Source organism: Tachypleus tridentatus, chromosome 3 (genome assembly GCF_004210375.1).
Source record: "Tachypleus tridentatus isolate NWPU-2018 chromosome 3, ASM421037v1, whole genome shotgun sequence".
NCBI lineage: Eukaryota > Metazoa > Arthropoda > Merostomata > Xiphosura > Limulidae > Tachypleus > Tachypleus tridentatus.
Genome location: NC_134827.1, coordinates 111,287,243 through 111,303,312, shown reverse-complemented (window position 1 = coordinate 111,303,312; position 16,070 = coordinate 111,287,243). Strand labels below are relative to the sequence as shown.

Sequence of the window (16,070 nt, the reverse complement as noted above, 5' to 3'; positions counted from 1 at the left end):
TGTGTCTAGTTTTTGCCAGCAGATGTTACTTGGCATGCACACCTCCATTTTGGGGCTCCAACAATCATTCGTTCTTGCCATGGGATCTATTTTCTTTGCAAGACATTTTCCCCTCTATGCATCAATTCATCCAGATCGTATATTCTTCCCTGGTTGGAATTGCTTGCAGTCTGTATCACATCTCATCTCAAACATGTCATGTGTCTCATTTTCTAGCCTTGGATTTTGACAACCCTTGAAAGAGATCCTAGAAGGATCTTTCTTTTCCATTAAATTTCTGCTCTCTGAACAAAAAACAGTTGCATCTGCATCATTTTAAGGATATTGATTCCTTCCAGTTGCCATTTTCTAGTCTACTTACTGTCTTTAACAGGTAAGTGCCACTTTCATTTCCTTACCTCTTTATAATGTGCTCCTCTTTCCTTCTCAGAACCCATTTAGTAACTGGTGTTGACACCCAGGATATAGTTAGTTTTCTAACCCACATCGAGTTAGGAATATACACTTATTCCATTGTCTATTTCACGCTGTACATTTTATGGATTATAATGTTTTGTGGAACCCATTGCATATTCTCCAGTAACTGACCTTTGCAGTAGATAGATCTGATAAGATCTGTGTTATACTTACTTATTTGTCTCCGCAAATCAAATTTCTTCCCCTTCTCACGTAGTGGAGCATGGAAGACCCATAGACCCTTACAGTTACCATTTCCTAACCACTAGTGTGATTAACTTGGAAAATTTCTCACAGATTGTGCAGTTCCTCTTGCAGAGTCCACATGGGTGTCACAATGCAGTGGGAAGTAGGGCAGGGATGTCCATGTTAATAATATAGTGCACACCACCTTCTGCTATATGATATTGCTAATTTCCAATGGTTTAACCTGCTAAACTGGGTAAAATATTCTTTTGTGTCAGGAAGGAAGCTGGGTCTCATTCCTATACATGAGTTGAATCAATCGTACAGCAGAACACTTAAAAAGTCATTTGGTCTGTTCATTTCATTGGCTTAATCACACTATTCCTCATTTTCAACTGACCTGTTGTATACAAATGTTTGGTCTTTATGCTTCCATCTAGATGAGTAGTATGTCCTGCATGAATGCAAACCCCCCACTGTTGCCTTCTTTGAAGGGAATTCAATTAGGTTTTTTTTATTATTGCATCAGGCCCTCCACCACATGAATGTGGGATTCTAGCTACTATACAAAAAGATGTAAGCCTATTGATTTGGAAGTTAACATATTTTAACTTGAAAATGTATTTCTGATATACCTCTGCACAATTTCCCACTCTTCCTCTCCACTATCAGTGCACACTATTCCTGCTCTGTCTAAATGAATTTAATTTTGAATGAAATTGCTTATGGGGATCTACTGTGTGTGGAAGATGTGTCACTCTGCTATTGACAGAGAGCTGATGTTACATGATGATTTCTTCATCTACTAGCACAACTTTGTGTGTAGAGAAGTAAGCATTTACCAAAAATACAAGTTAGCAAAATGTTAACATTTTTTGTAATGTCAGAAAGTTTAATCATGCATCATGAAAGGTAGTAGATATGTTCTTATTTTTAAAAGTGGTGAAATTTTAGTTTCAGTATTAAAGGATATTTTAGAGGTATATCCCTTTAAATTTAGGATCTCCTCTCTAGGAATGTCACCAGAAACCTATCAGCAAGTATACTTTTGTTATCAGAAGTTTGATCTTTTAAACTTAAGTGCACTGTGACCTTTTACAAAATTATCGTAAAATTCAATTAAAACTATTACTATTAATTATATCAATAAACTTGGAATCGAATGTAGATTATAATCCAAGTTTTAATGCTGTCAGGGTTTATGTACATCAGTTTGTTTATTTTACAGTAGGTGTCTGTGACTTGTTGACAGTAAATTTGAACAATAAATGGACAGCACAGAATCCACTTATTTTAAAATAATATATTGAAAACAAGTCAAACATGTGTAGCAAAATTCTTTATGCTATTGGATATCATAGTTGCATCTAAATGATTCTGTTTTCTTGTTAAAAGTCCAAACAGGCTAGTACAGTTACTTTAGAACATAATGGACAAGATAAATTATTTTCTCTACTCTGTTTTTTACTGCACAATTTACGATAGATTCTTTTATATTACCCAGTGGGTTACTACAGCTATATCCAGAGCTTTAAATAATTCTCTTTTTGTTGAACATCCACGCAGGAAGGTTCAATTACTTCAAAACACTCTTTGACAAGACATATTATACTGTGCTTGTTATCTCAATTAAACTGTGAGACTCACTTCAAATATTGCATGTTACAGCTAAACTAAAAATAACCCAGTCTAACTGCACTTTCACTAACATAATGTTTTCTGACTGAACTTTTTTATTAACAACTTTATTAATCACCCACCATTGTTGAAATTCCAATCATCCAGTCTAGTAGATCAGTTTAATTATCTCTCACTTGTTTTTCTTTTTCTTTTTTTCTATATCATTGAATGTCTATTTATAAATATTCTGAATGAGGCCTAGAACTTTCTGGCCCTATGGTGATAACAATATTACACACAATGTAAAAACTCAAACTTTAAGTACGATGATGTCAACAACATAAAGCCAAGTACTATAAGTAAACTGTATACACAATATACAACTCATACCGAAGTTATGTAACAAAACTTGTCGTAACTCTCACTTTAGAATAATCAACTTTTAACACTTATTATGAAAACTAAGTATTAAATATTAAATTACTAAATAAAATAAAAAATGACTTTTATACTAAACAATCTCATTTATCCAACGAATACTTAGTTTTGATTTCGAATTTCAAAAGGAAATATTTATAAAAATCTCCGTCTTTACTTTCCTGTATCATGTGATACCTCTGCAATTTGATTTTTCCTTTGCAAAGTTTTATAACATTAAACATAAGATGCCGAGGCTTAAAACCAATTAGAAACACATATGTAATGACAGGCAAGAATATAAAATATGAATCTCCTACCACCTCAGTTTGCTGAGATATCAAACTCGTTAGATTAGCTCTTTCCATGTTTTCATGCATTTTGAGCTAATTGTCTAGGTCATGTTTACATGTTTGATAGACATTCCTTATAGAAAAAAGCATTTTGTAATGTGCATGAATCTGAAAACTTGTTTGTTTAGCTTTGGCAGTCAAAGGTGGTAGTTCCTAATAGTAGTGCAAGTTTTTAAACCTATTTCATAGTTTAGTTAGAAATCCAGATGAAATACAGAAGTTTCGGAACCTTGCATTCTAGTGTGTGATGAATTTTTGATGTTCTAAAATGAATGTATTTGAAAGGTGCTTGAATTATTTTGTGGTTAATCAACATATTGAGAAAAAATAATGATGCATTAAAAAAACACTTAGTGTTGACATTTTCTTCATATTTTTTAACATTTTGTTTCACTGATGATTTTGTAATGTAATTTTAGAGCTGAGAAAATTACAAAATGTAATGTTTTAGAAATAAAACTGACATTAATTTAGGAGATTCTGGAAGTTATGTAAATAAAATGTGAAACTGTAAAATAAAAATGAGTACTTTTGCTATTAACGTGAAAAATACCCCAAACTCAGACTGACTTATTAAAGTTTTCATAAATTTTCAGCCATTTTAAAAAAAAAATAAAAATACATTTTCTTTACTATAAGCTTGTCTAATTTCTTGAAAATACTCTTAATAAACTTATAACTATAGTAAACATTACTATGTATAACATCACTGATATAGGGTTGATCCATTGGACTAACCTTGTGTGAATAGGTTAACGACTAGAAGATATTATGAAAGTATACCTCAAATTATAACCTCTGTTGATGGAAACTGTTTGGAGGTTTCAATCATTTAAGCATACAGGTTTTCATAAGGTAGATATCCAGATAACTATGTCGGCAAAGTAGATTTGTAATCTGTTGTGATCATTTAACCTAGAGGGTCTCTGATCACATGTTTTTATGTAAAGCATTTTTACTGAAACCTGAACCAGTTAAAACAAGAAATTCACCAAGTAATGCAGATATAGCTAACTGTTAACACAAATTCATTCTGTGAGGTTTTGATCTTTAAAGCCTAAAAATTGTCATTCCAGTGTGTGTTGAAAAAAATGCTCTTATCACAAAAAATTTACTTAAGGTCAAAATTTGGATTAATTAAACAGTAGATTTTTCTATAGATAAAATATTTCAGCAAAGTATAGCCAATCCTAATTAGTTGCAGAAGTTTTTCATTATAGTGGGACACCAACTATGTAAGTCAGTAAAGTATGGTCATTGCTAGGTGTTTTGTCTATAGCTGGGTGATTAACTCAATCAGTTGTTAAAATTCATTATCTCTTAGCATTGATTACATTGATTATTATCAAATAAAATAATTTATTAATCAAAATTATAATTAACTCTGGTAATGTCATGATATTCCAACTAATCAAAGGACGTTTCTGATTAATACAAATTTTGATGATTTCAAACTATCAGAGTTGAGAATAAGTGATAAGTTAAATGTAATTGATTAATGAACCAAATGATTAATTGATTAGTAAATTTCACTAGTTATCCAGTTCTAGTTTTGGCTTATTCGATTATTAAAACATTATTAAGGATGATTTCTGGAAAATATTTCATCCCAGATTATTCATTTTTGATTATAGATAGGTCTGACATGACTAAGTAGTCAAGGTGCTTGACTCATAATCTGAGGGTCATGGGTTCAAATCTCCATCACACTAAACATGTTTGCCCTTTCAGCCATGGGGGCATTATAAGGTGATGTCAATCTCACTATTCATTGGTAAAAAAGTAGTCCAAGAGTTGGCAGTGGATGGTGACGACTAGCTGCCTTCCCTCTAGTTTTACACTGCTAAATTAGGGACGGCTAGCTCAGATAGCCCTCGTGCAGCTTTTCATGAAATTCTAAAAACAAATAAATAAGATTTTTTACTTTGAAATATTAATTTCTTAAAAATTCATTATCAAGAAATAAAAAATCATTCAACAAATTGTTTTGAATTTTCAGTAATTTTAGTTTTTTTGTAAATAGAAATTATTACCAAAATGGGGTCTTAGATAAAATGTTACATCAAGTTTATTATTAGAGATTTTTATCTTCAATTTAAAATAAGCCCGTGGGAAAATTTCTAAGAACAATCTTTTAATTTCCAAGCATTTAAGCCTATTTTAACTTTGAAGCTGTCATAAAGGTATGTGTCTAGTTAAATGTTGCTAACTAAATAAAATCAGTCTTGAAAGTGAACCTGTAACTTTAGCAATCCTCATGTGTTGAACTTCCAGTTTGAACTTCAGTAAGAAAGTATCCTCATTTTTAACAAATTTTATCGCTCATAAACTTACAAACTCCCTAAATGAGTGTGTCCAGGTGAAATTTTTCAAAAATGTATTTTATATTCTAGAGGCTTTACTCCTTTGAATGTAAGAGCTTTATCGAAAGTGGTCTTGTAAACAAATTTCCTTGACAAAGTATATTCACTTTCAAACGTTTACACCCATTAGTGTACGAGTTTTGAAGTAGGCAGGTTTCTAGACAAAAAAATTAATTAAATTTAGTGTTATGAACATATCATTTTTTCAGTTATGATTAGTGCAATACAAACCAATAAAACAAGATGAATAAGCTACATTCAAACATTTAAAAATATTTTTATGGACATAAAATATATTATTATACTTTTAAAAGATTGTTAATATTCAAATTGTCTGTTATTGCTTTCTGTGATGCATTTTCACAGACTCATGAAAAATGCTGGGCTTTAAGGTCACTACTAATTCTTAGTTGTATACACATAGCTGTTAGGACTGATTACTGAATTTTTGGTTTTTGAAATGCTGTGTTACAGTTTTACACAGATTTGTCTAGATTCCCCCTTCCCTAATGTTTCAGACATTTGTTTTAAGTACCAATGATCACAATCAGAATTGGTATCTCTCTTTTCATTCATATCTATTTACTGGATGTGAGGTAAGATTATTTGTGGGATCACAAATTTGTAGAATTTCTGCTTTTCACATATTTTAAGGAAAGTATGTTAATGCTGGTACAAGTTGTCATGTGTATGGTCTCTTCTTAAATGGCTTCATGTTCTGTTGATGTATTTTTTTCTTTCTTTGCTTCTAGTTACACAGTTATTTTTTTTGTGTTATTCTTCATTGTTTTCAAACATTTAATGTTCTTTTATTTTATTTTCTTGAACTTCAGGATTGATCATATATTTTGGTTACTAATTATAATAAATATGAAGCTTAATATGTCATTTTTTGTGTGGGACATGAAAGTTATTAAACAGTAGCTTTGGATGCAAAACTACTGGTTTTGTAAGCCTATCTTGTGTCTAAATAGTGCTAATGGTTCTAAATGTAGAAGTTTGATAGCATTCCTGAAAACTATTTACTTCCTTTTTGTTCGTATAGCTTTTGACGTTACTTTAGCTAATTTTGATTTCCTCAGCCAACTGGTAAGTTTATTGCATGATTAAAATTATATTTGGAAAACTTGTGCCTCTGTCTTCAGTACATGTTGACCATTTGGTGGTACATCTGCCATATTGTATAGCTCATTTCACCTACTCGTGTTGAATATCCTTTCTGATTTGTTCTTCTCTTGAGAACCTTTCTTGAGTCTTCCTACTTTTGATTATGAGGATCTTAAGAATGTTGTCCCAGACTCCTTGAGGTATATTAAAGTAACTGTAATCTTTATTTTAATTTTACAATAAAAGAAAGTTTTACAGAATTACCTCATGCATCTAGAATCGTGTTATTTTTTTCAAAATTAGTTATTAACAAATTACAGCCTTCTGTTTAGTATCTGTGTAAGTGCTGTATATATTTAGACTCTCAGAAATTATTGATGTGCTGTTTATATGCGTGAATGTTTGACACCCAAAATAACATCCTAAATTAGAGATATCAGTTAATTAAAGTAAAACTCTGAATATTCTCTTCCTGTTTTCAGTTCTGAAGTTTTAGGGTTGTGGATGTAATGAATACAGTTGTCGAAGAAAGCATTCATTGTAATTTTTAATAGTTTACAGTTTCAGAGAAATAAAATAATATACTCTTAACCTGTTGTGTTTCAGTGTGTTTTTAATCTCTTTGTAGGATGATGCTGCTTTTGAGGAGTACATAAAATCTTACAAGACTGAAAATGCAAAACTAATTAGAGAAAACAACCAACTTCATCAACAGCTTCTTGCAAAACAGGAAAAGACTGAGAATAATGTGAAAGGTAAACTTCTAAAACTTATCCTGGGCTGGTTAATAGACAATTCACTAATTAAGACATTATTTTGTCAGAAGGGAATACTGTTTTAATGTAAAACATAATTAGTACTACTGTTTATTTTCTTGTTTTATTTTATAAATTGAGCCTTTTTTAGAAATGAAGTTTTTTTATATTAGTAATATGCTAGAAAATATAATTTGGAAGGATTAACCCTTTAGAATAATTTATTTACATAGTTATTATTTAAGTCCTTCAAAACATGAAACCTAATAATTTGGATAATCTAATTGCAAAAGACATATTTATGACATTTAACATGTGAAAGTAAGGATTTTGCATTTCATTCTTTTTATTTACCTTATAGGGACTTGCTTTTATGTTTATATATTCATTTATATATATATTCATGTTACAAGCTTATGTCAGTTTATCACGATATCAACCTTAGGTTTGGAAGATAAATCAAAGATCTGAGTCTAATAAAAATTTAGACTTGCAGATGAACATATGGTGTGTGTATTTGAATATAAACTTTTATTCTGTTGGTTGAAGGTTTATAGAAGAAAAAATTATCAAAATCAATTTTACAAAATATAATTAAAAATGACATATTAAACATATTTTTAATGTAGTGTACACCTCAGTCACAACATGTTTTAATTCAGAAACAAATTTATCTTCAGGAGCTCATTTTATTGTTTTTTTGGACAATGAAGATGCACCTAAAATATCCATGTGGTTTAAATTTGAATAACATTTTTCCTGTACCTAACACTAATTTCACTAGTCACTGTTTTATGTGTATTCTTCATATTTGTAATCAATGCCAGGAATTAATGCTAATTTTTTCAGCAAAAATTCAATAATTATAATAGAGTAGTCTTGTGGAAATGTGTAAGAAGAAACTGTATTTATTAGATGTTAAGCTTGTTATTTGTACTATATTGTATACATGGTAAATATTCATATATTTTTAATATAAATACATTTTAATATAAAAACAATACAATTTTTAGTAACAGTTATTAATAATAGTTATTACAAATGATGGGTTATGTATATAAGAATTTTACAAACTTGTAGACATCTGATCTAGAACTGAATATTTTATCAACAATCCAGGTTCATGATTAGCAAATTAATTCTGAGTTCATATTCTCACACCTCACTTGAGCTAATCATGTCTTTTCTTAGCTAGCCTCACACCAAGTACAAGCTGACTTTTTCTGGCAAAGATATTTAATGTCTTTGTGGAAATGCACATGTCTAAAGTTATTTCACTCAAGTTAAATGGTTTGTAATGTTGAAAATGTACAAATATTTCTGATGCAGTTCTGTAGTTTTTCTGGTTATTAAGCATTAATCACAGTTATAGCTTCTGAGGCTTGTGGTACTGTAATTGTAGCTGAAAAATAATATTATCTTCTTTCTTGGCACGTTGCTTTTATAGAAACCATGCAGAATCTTGCACATTCACTAAAGTTTGTTTGGCAACAGTACTGTCAATCACTACTATTACAAACACCTAGTATATTGTTGGTTATGTATTGCTCAAGTCCTGCCTGTTCTCAAAATTTATAGGAGATCCTTCAGGCAAAAAAGAAAACTACACTGAAACAAACATAGCACTAAAAAAAATGTACAACAGTAAATCTGTTACACATGTAAAAATGACAGATTAGGTGAATGTAGTTGAATAATAACCCTGATGATTAATTAGCTAACAAGTTCCACTTATAATCTAGATATGTGGACAGATACCAGTACCTATGGAACTGCACAAAGTTCTGAAAAAAACTTTCATCATATAATTGAACTTGCAACTGAAATGGGTTATAAGCAAACTGAAATTCAGTATTTTTGTTTTGCTAGTTTTATTTTGGTTTTAAACAGTTTTGCATTAATAATAATTTTATTTTTTGTGATTAAGTATGATATTTCATGATATCTGTTCACAGTATCTTTTAAAATACATCACCATTGTTTACAGCAGTGTTACATTACGTGAAAAGCATTACATTGTACACTCATGATTCTTTATATTTTCTATATTCCATATTCATTGGTACCATAAAATATATTATATACAAGTGTAGGCCAGTATCTTAATATTACATATAAACCTAATAAACTATGCCATGTTTTGTTATGAGAATTTTCCAATACTACTTTTGATATTTCCTTTCCTAATCTTCAGTGCTTGATGACCCCCTCACTACAGTGATGACACTACTTTAGTTCTTTAATTTGAACTTTCTTGATTGTTATTATCATTCATGTCACTTTTTGTAAAAGACAATGATTTAACTGATGGCTTTCTTTACACCTCAGTTCTCACAACTTGATTTATCTTAGCTATCCACTCATTATAAAGCACTTATTAAAATTAAAATTATTCTTTTTCATAAGAAATTTTATCTAGAGAGTTCCATTGTAGTAAGTCATATGAATAATAAATTATAGTCCCCCAGTGTTTCCACCATTTGCATGTCAGCTATCCATAGGTGAAATGGTCAGATCACTCTGACCTAAAGGATATTTAAATACAGCCAAATTGCAAGCCTGTAGTTTCTAGAGGAGTCGCCCACTTTTATAAGTTTCACTGGTTTATTGAGTATGGTGAACCCTCGCATAATGAAGCCATTGGGTAATGAACCACCTTCCATAGGCCACATGACTCACAACAGGTATTTTTTGCATAATGAATTGTGCCCATCAAAGTGCTCCCTAATTTATGAACATTTGAGCCCAGACTATCTCTGTTTGCACAGTTTGCTGTGTTACGGTTGTAGAAAAAGATCTGTTACAAACTTTGTGATTCTGTTGAATTTATAGATGTAAAAGTATAAGAAGAGAAGAAATTGCATACTTTTAAGATAATGTAGGAAACTGATGAGAAGTAAAAGGAGACAAAGCAAGTGAACCTGCTAAGGAGTTTGCCTCAATCAACAGTTTCCACCATCATGCTGAATATGGAGAAAATTAAAGCTACCAAAGTGAATGATGCCTCAACAGGGTCATGAAAGGAAAGAAAAGAAATGTGAAATTGGAAAGACTACTGTTGCTTTGGATTCGTGTTAAGCAAAAACAAGGCGAGTCCATGGGTGGCAATATGATTTCCAGAAAGGCTAAAACTATTTTTATCAGCTTAAACACAAATCAGATCAAGTCTCTGGTTCAGTTTTGAAGGTTTCCATGGAAGTAAGGGTTGGTTTGAAAGGCTCAATCGTAGAATCATTTTGTGTTATAATGTTTATTTGTCAAAAACTTATTGTTTTAATTTCGTAAGCTGTGTTTTCAAGATGAAAAAGGTTAAGTTATGATTGTCTTGGAACAAATTAGGCCTTTGTCATGTATTTCCCTTACTTACATAAATTTTTCATATAATGAAGGATTTTATTGAACGAATTAAATTTATTTTGTAAAGGATCACTGTACATGTATTTACTTCTTTCAAACTATTTATCAAGATTTACCTTTTGTATATTATTGGTATCTGATAGCACTTTTTAGTTTGTTTATTCTGTATTTACTTGTCTGTTACAGGTTTAAAACGATCACTTCAAAAGTTGGAATGTGAAAATGCAGACTTGAGGTTTTTGAACACTCAGTATTTACAAAGAATAAAATATTTAGAGGAAGAGTCACAAGCAAAGTCAGATAAGATCATGCAACTTCAAGAAAAAAACCTTCAAGCTGTTGTTCAGACCCCTGGTGTGTATTAGCTCACTAATTCTGATTAAATCACTGACAGACTTATTTCTCCTGGATTAAAATAATTCTTTTCTTTTTTTGTAAGCTCACTTAAACTGAAAAAGAACATTGAAATCTTATTTTCTTTTTGGAGAAGCAGATATGACATGTATTTGTTGTTACTTTTTCTCACTGTTTGTTCTTTGCTATTTTATTTACATATGTGTTTATATGTTTATAAAATCTGCATTAGCCTTAAAACAACTTTGTGTTTGTGAATTTAAAAACATTGTGGGACACATTTAAATATAGTATATAACTTTCAGGTTAATAGATTTTATGCAGGTCATTTCCTTTCAATTTACCATAAAAAATTAATTAAAATTGATATTCTGGTTTCAACCATATTGATGTTTATTTATAACTGGTGAACAGAAAAGTGATAAAACCAGAAAGTAAAATTAATGCCATTATAATGTTTCTAAAATAAAAGCTTTGAACTTAAATACTCAGTATGCCAATTTCATTGGTGTTAAATTTTTGTAGAAGTTTATTCTTTTAGCAAGTTTCAAGGTTAATATTTTTTCCATATATGTGTGAGAGGTGGGGAGGTACATACACACATTTTATATCAAAACATGCTGAAATCATGGTTGCAATAAGTGCTGTAAAAAAACATAAATAGATGTATGTGACTGCTGTGTTCTAAGTACAGCACTTTTAATAAATTTGGTAATAACTTAGACTGAAATAATGAAAATATGACTGTTAGAGACAGATTCTAATGTAAATGAGATTGAACACTTGCAGAGTAAATGGAGGTGAAAATTCCTAGATAAAGTAGATGAGCTTCAGCTGTCATTATACATCCTCCAACATGATCAGTCCCAAGATTTTCAAATTATTAAGATTCATACATTTATCTTAGAATACATATTTACTTGGGACACCATGTCAGTATGTATACAGGAAAGGATCCAAAACAGTTTTTATTTACCAAAAGCTGAAAAAAAAATCAAAATGTTAACTTGAATTTAAAATATTAAAGAAACTTTGTTAATGAGAAAAACAGAATGCAAGATAAAACAAACATGTCACTAATCCAAAGAGAACTCATCAGATAAACACAATAGTATGTACACGCACTAAAGACTTAAAAGCAAATTCCAAGCTCTCACCCTTTTTCAAGATCAAAGTTTGTGCATGTCACAGTATCAATACATGCACATACAGATGTTTTTAGTACCTCTTCTAGGTTTCTTAAACTGATTATGTATAACTTAAACCATATGACAGTTATTTCTTTGCTATAATAATATCTAAGTATTTTGATTCTCAAGTAAGGTTCTAGCATTGCATATAAACCCAAAGGTTATAGGTTACTTTTTAAGTAATAAAAACTTATTTGTATTAACAAAAATAATAACTAAGAGTATCCCTTCCTGTAAAGAACCAATTTAATAAGTTAATTTTTACAATCATGAACTTTGGATGGATAATTACTCTGAACCATCAGACTCAAACATACATAGCTAACTACAAAAGCTATAACAAATTTTAATAAGTCTATGATGTATAGAAAAAAAGGACCTTATTTTTTTGCAAATTCAGCATCTACTGATTGATAAAGATCTGTCAGAGCTTTCCTCGAGCACTGTTACGGTGCTTAAATGCATTATGCAGTTTTATATCTCTTTTTTTTTTTTTTTTATTTTATATGGAGTTAATTGAAGTAAGACCTTTAAAGTGATAATTAATTGAAAACATTAAGTAGATCATAAGAAGTGAGAATACTTAGACTTGTGTTTGAAGTTCGATATTAAAAAGAGATAGGATTTATGTTTTAGGAAGTTTATAACCCAGCTTGCAGTGGTAATCTTGTTAACAATACTTATCAAGTTAAAATATATCATTAGCAAGTACAATTCTTGTACATAAATAATGTTCTATTCAAGTAACGTACAGCAGATGTAAAATTACTTAACAAATGTCTTCCTCTGAGCTTTTATAGAAACTGCATAGTGTTATACACATGAGATTTGTTTAAACCCTTGTCTCTAAATAAATCTTCAGGTGATATTTGTATATTGTTATTTATAACGAAAGGTTTTGATCATGTATGGAAACTTGTATTGATCTTTATGGGTCTGTAAATCAGTCAGTGTAAAATCCAAATGTTTTCATGTCTGGACTGTGAAGCTGAGAGCTAGTTGTTCATGTTCTTTTGCTACAAAATTATCACATACTTTGCATTTGGGGGCCATGTGTATACTATAGTACTGATGGTTAAATCCCACTATTCAATCAGAGTAGCCCAGGATTTGGCAGTTGATAATTGTGACTGTCTACCTTTCTTCTAGTCTGTTGGTTCAAATTAGAGGCAGTTATTGCAAATATTCCTTGCTTGCTTTATGGTATTATCAAAACAAAAAAATACCAAGTCCGTTGAATAAATTATACATGCGAAAACAGCTGGTATGGGTACAGAAAGCACTGTGTAGAGGAGCGAACAACGTTGAGGAAGGTCGAAGCGTTGTTACCGCCCTCTATACCACCATTTCTTACATATATAATTTTCTCTACAAATGGTTTTTTTTGTCATCACATTGAATAAATTGTCGTTGTTCTTTTTTAATGAGTAACCCAGTAGTAATACAGAAATCATGACCTTTCTGAAACATTAACTTAAATTTTTAGTCAGGATTAGTTGTCCAATTATTTTTGTTTTTAAGATTACACTTTCTGAAGAAACTTTAGAACTGATATTTGCACCGCGTTACCTTTTTTTTTTTGTATAAGATACAAGTCTGGTATTAAATAAGTAGGATTTTTTTTAATATAAGTTCAATGATACACTTAGAAAAAAATATTACTCTACAGGGCTGTAGACTTTTAGTTTAAAAAAAAATAATTTCTATTAAATGAAAACAATTTAGTAGCTTAAGATATAATAGCATTAATTAGTCTTTTAAAAAAAAATTGTAGGGAAAAAAGAGAAATATTGCTTTCGAAGGCAAAGATGGAAATGAAGAGATGCTTTTACCACGCTATTTGTTGTACAGTCCCAAAAGATAGAGCAACCTACTGATGTGTACAATACAGACATGATGAGCATTGCAGACAGTATTTCACAGCTAGAGGAAGAAGCTCAGTGTATTAAAAGAAACAACAAGAAACTGATAAAGTTTGTGAATACCAACAGAAACAGGTATTGATAATTAACATTTATTTTGTCATCCCTATATTAAACTGAAATTATAGCTTTCATCCATTCATGGCATTGTTGTACATCCCTTCATAGGACTCCATGGTGAGTGGGGTCAGTGAGCACTGAATCTTACTTATTATATTATGGATCCCCCAAATCCTAATAAAGGTAAAAATAATAGAAAACAGCTCACAGGTGAAAAACTACATCTAGAAGACATAACAGCAGTTTTCACCCTATTCTGCTCCCATACCTCATTTCCTCATAAATGTAATTCAGGTTACTCCTCATGCTACTTTTAATTCCTCCCATAGAGAGGATTTGAAGAACATCTCAAGTTGGAAATACTTGCTGGTTTTTCCAGCCAAGGCATTTCTGCCATGTGCCATTTCTTCACATGCAGTGACAGAATTATTCTGCCTACTGACGTTCTTATTTTGATGTTATAATTTCCATGACTGCTTGCTTTTGTGAAGGCAGATCATCTGAACTCTAAGGTATGGGCTTATATTTCTAACCCTCTTTGGTGTTTTTATTATCAAAAGTTTAGACATTCAAAGTCATCTTGCTATAGTTCTTTGACATTTTGGTGGCAAGGACCACAATGCCTACAAGTGTAAAATGGACCCTCATTGCATCAATAGTAGTGGTTTCCACTCCTTTTACATTTATTACTACCCTAAGTTTGTGCAGGAAGAATAGTTACAGTAGTTTAAAACTACTAACATTTCTTATCCAGAAGCTCAAATGTCCCCTACTTTATCTTGGATGTGTACTGTTGCCCTGCATTTCACTACTATAGTGGTTGTGCAGACAATGCTTTCTGTACCTCTTTTAGAGTCTTTGGCACATCATGTGAAAAGTCTTTTGACCTCAGTGGAAATTGAGTTCACAAGTCAACATCTCATCTTGTCTCTGTCCACCCCTCCTTTCCATTTAACTGTGTGGGTCCACTTCCTTTAGTCCCATCTTCTGGTGTTTGCTCAGGTCCATCTTTTATTTGGCTTTGAGATGCAGAACAATTCTTTGTTTACAGAATCCATTGAGATCAACAGACCTCCTTCTAAGAAAGAAATATGGCCAGGTTCTTAACAGAAAGGTTGTTTATCCAGTTCTCCTCCACCTAACTAGACTGTCCATTTTGATAGAGTAGAACTATTGAGTTTTCTGTCTAATCTAGATAATGTTAAGGCCTTGATTTATTCTAATCATCCCATGTGTCCATACAAAAATGTTCCTTAAAACCTGCCAATACAGTTACCTTTCAGCAGTTTTCTTTGTACTGAGATAATAAATTGTGTGATGATGGACAAGTGCATGGAGGGATGACTGCTGTTCAACCAGCATGTGCCCATCCTGTCTGTGCCTCTTAATACACCCTTTGTGGGCCATAGCTATCTATGCTCCTTTGAGTCATATCATTACTGTTTATACTCTCTACCTGTCTCTTGGAAAGACTTGCAATCAGTCAGACCTTGATGCTCTCAAAGAACAGTTACCATTTTCCTTTTTTAATAGTAGGAGACTTTAGTGGACACCACCCAGAGGGAATGGTGCTGATATTGGTAGAAAGAAGTCGTTCCATTTAGCATGTGCTCTTAGATCACAGCGTTTCTCTCTTCAACACTGGTTCCTTTATTTATTTTCATACACCTAGTCAATCATATATTGCTGTTGATCTATCTGTCTGTTCCCCTTCACTTATGTTTCTTTTTAGAGGTTTGATAGTGACCCATGGGGCAGTAATAATTTTACTATAGTTTGAGAGAGATTGGTTGTGGTCAATGCCATCTGACCAAGGTACCATAATGGAAGATGGGCCATGCTGGACTGGCTCACTTTCACTTCTCTCTCAGGCAGGTCCCTGCTATTGTTAGTCTACTGTTTATTAATAACTTCATGAAAATATTAACTT

General features: G+C 31.4%; 1 protein-coding gene across 1 annotated transcript in view; it reads left to right on the top strand.

The window, feature by feature from the left end:
• Positions 1-16,070, top strand: part of LOC143245971 (epithelial discoidin domain-containing receptor 1-like) — a 38,502-nt gene that overhangs the window by 10,444 nt on the left and 11,988 nt on the right. The window contains 2 exon segments of the mRNA XM_076492223.1: positions 7,131-7,257; positions 10,801-10,968. Of these exon segments, the coding sequence (XP_076348338.1) occupies positions 7,131-7,257; positions 10,801-10,968 (295 nt within the window).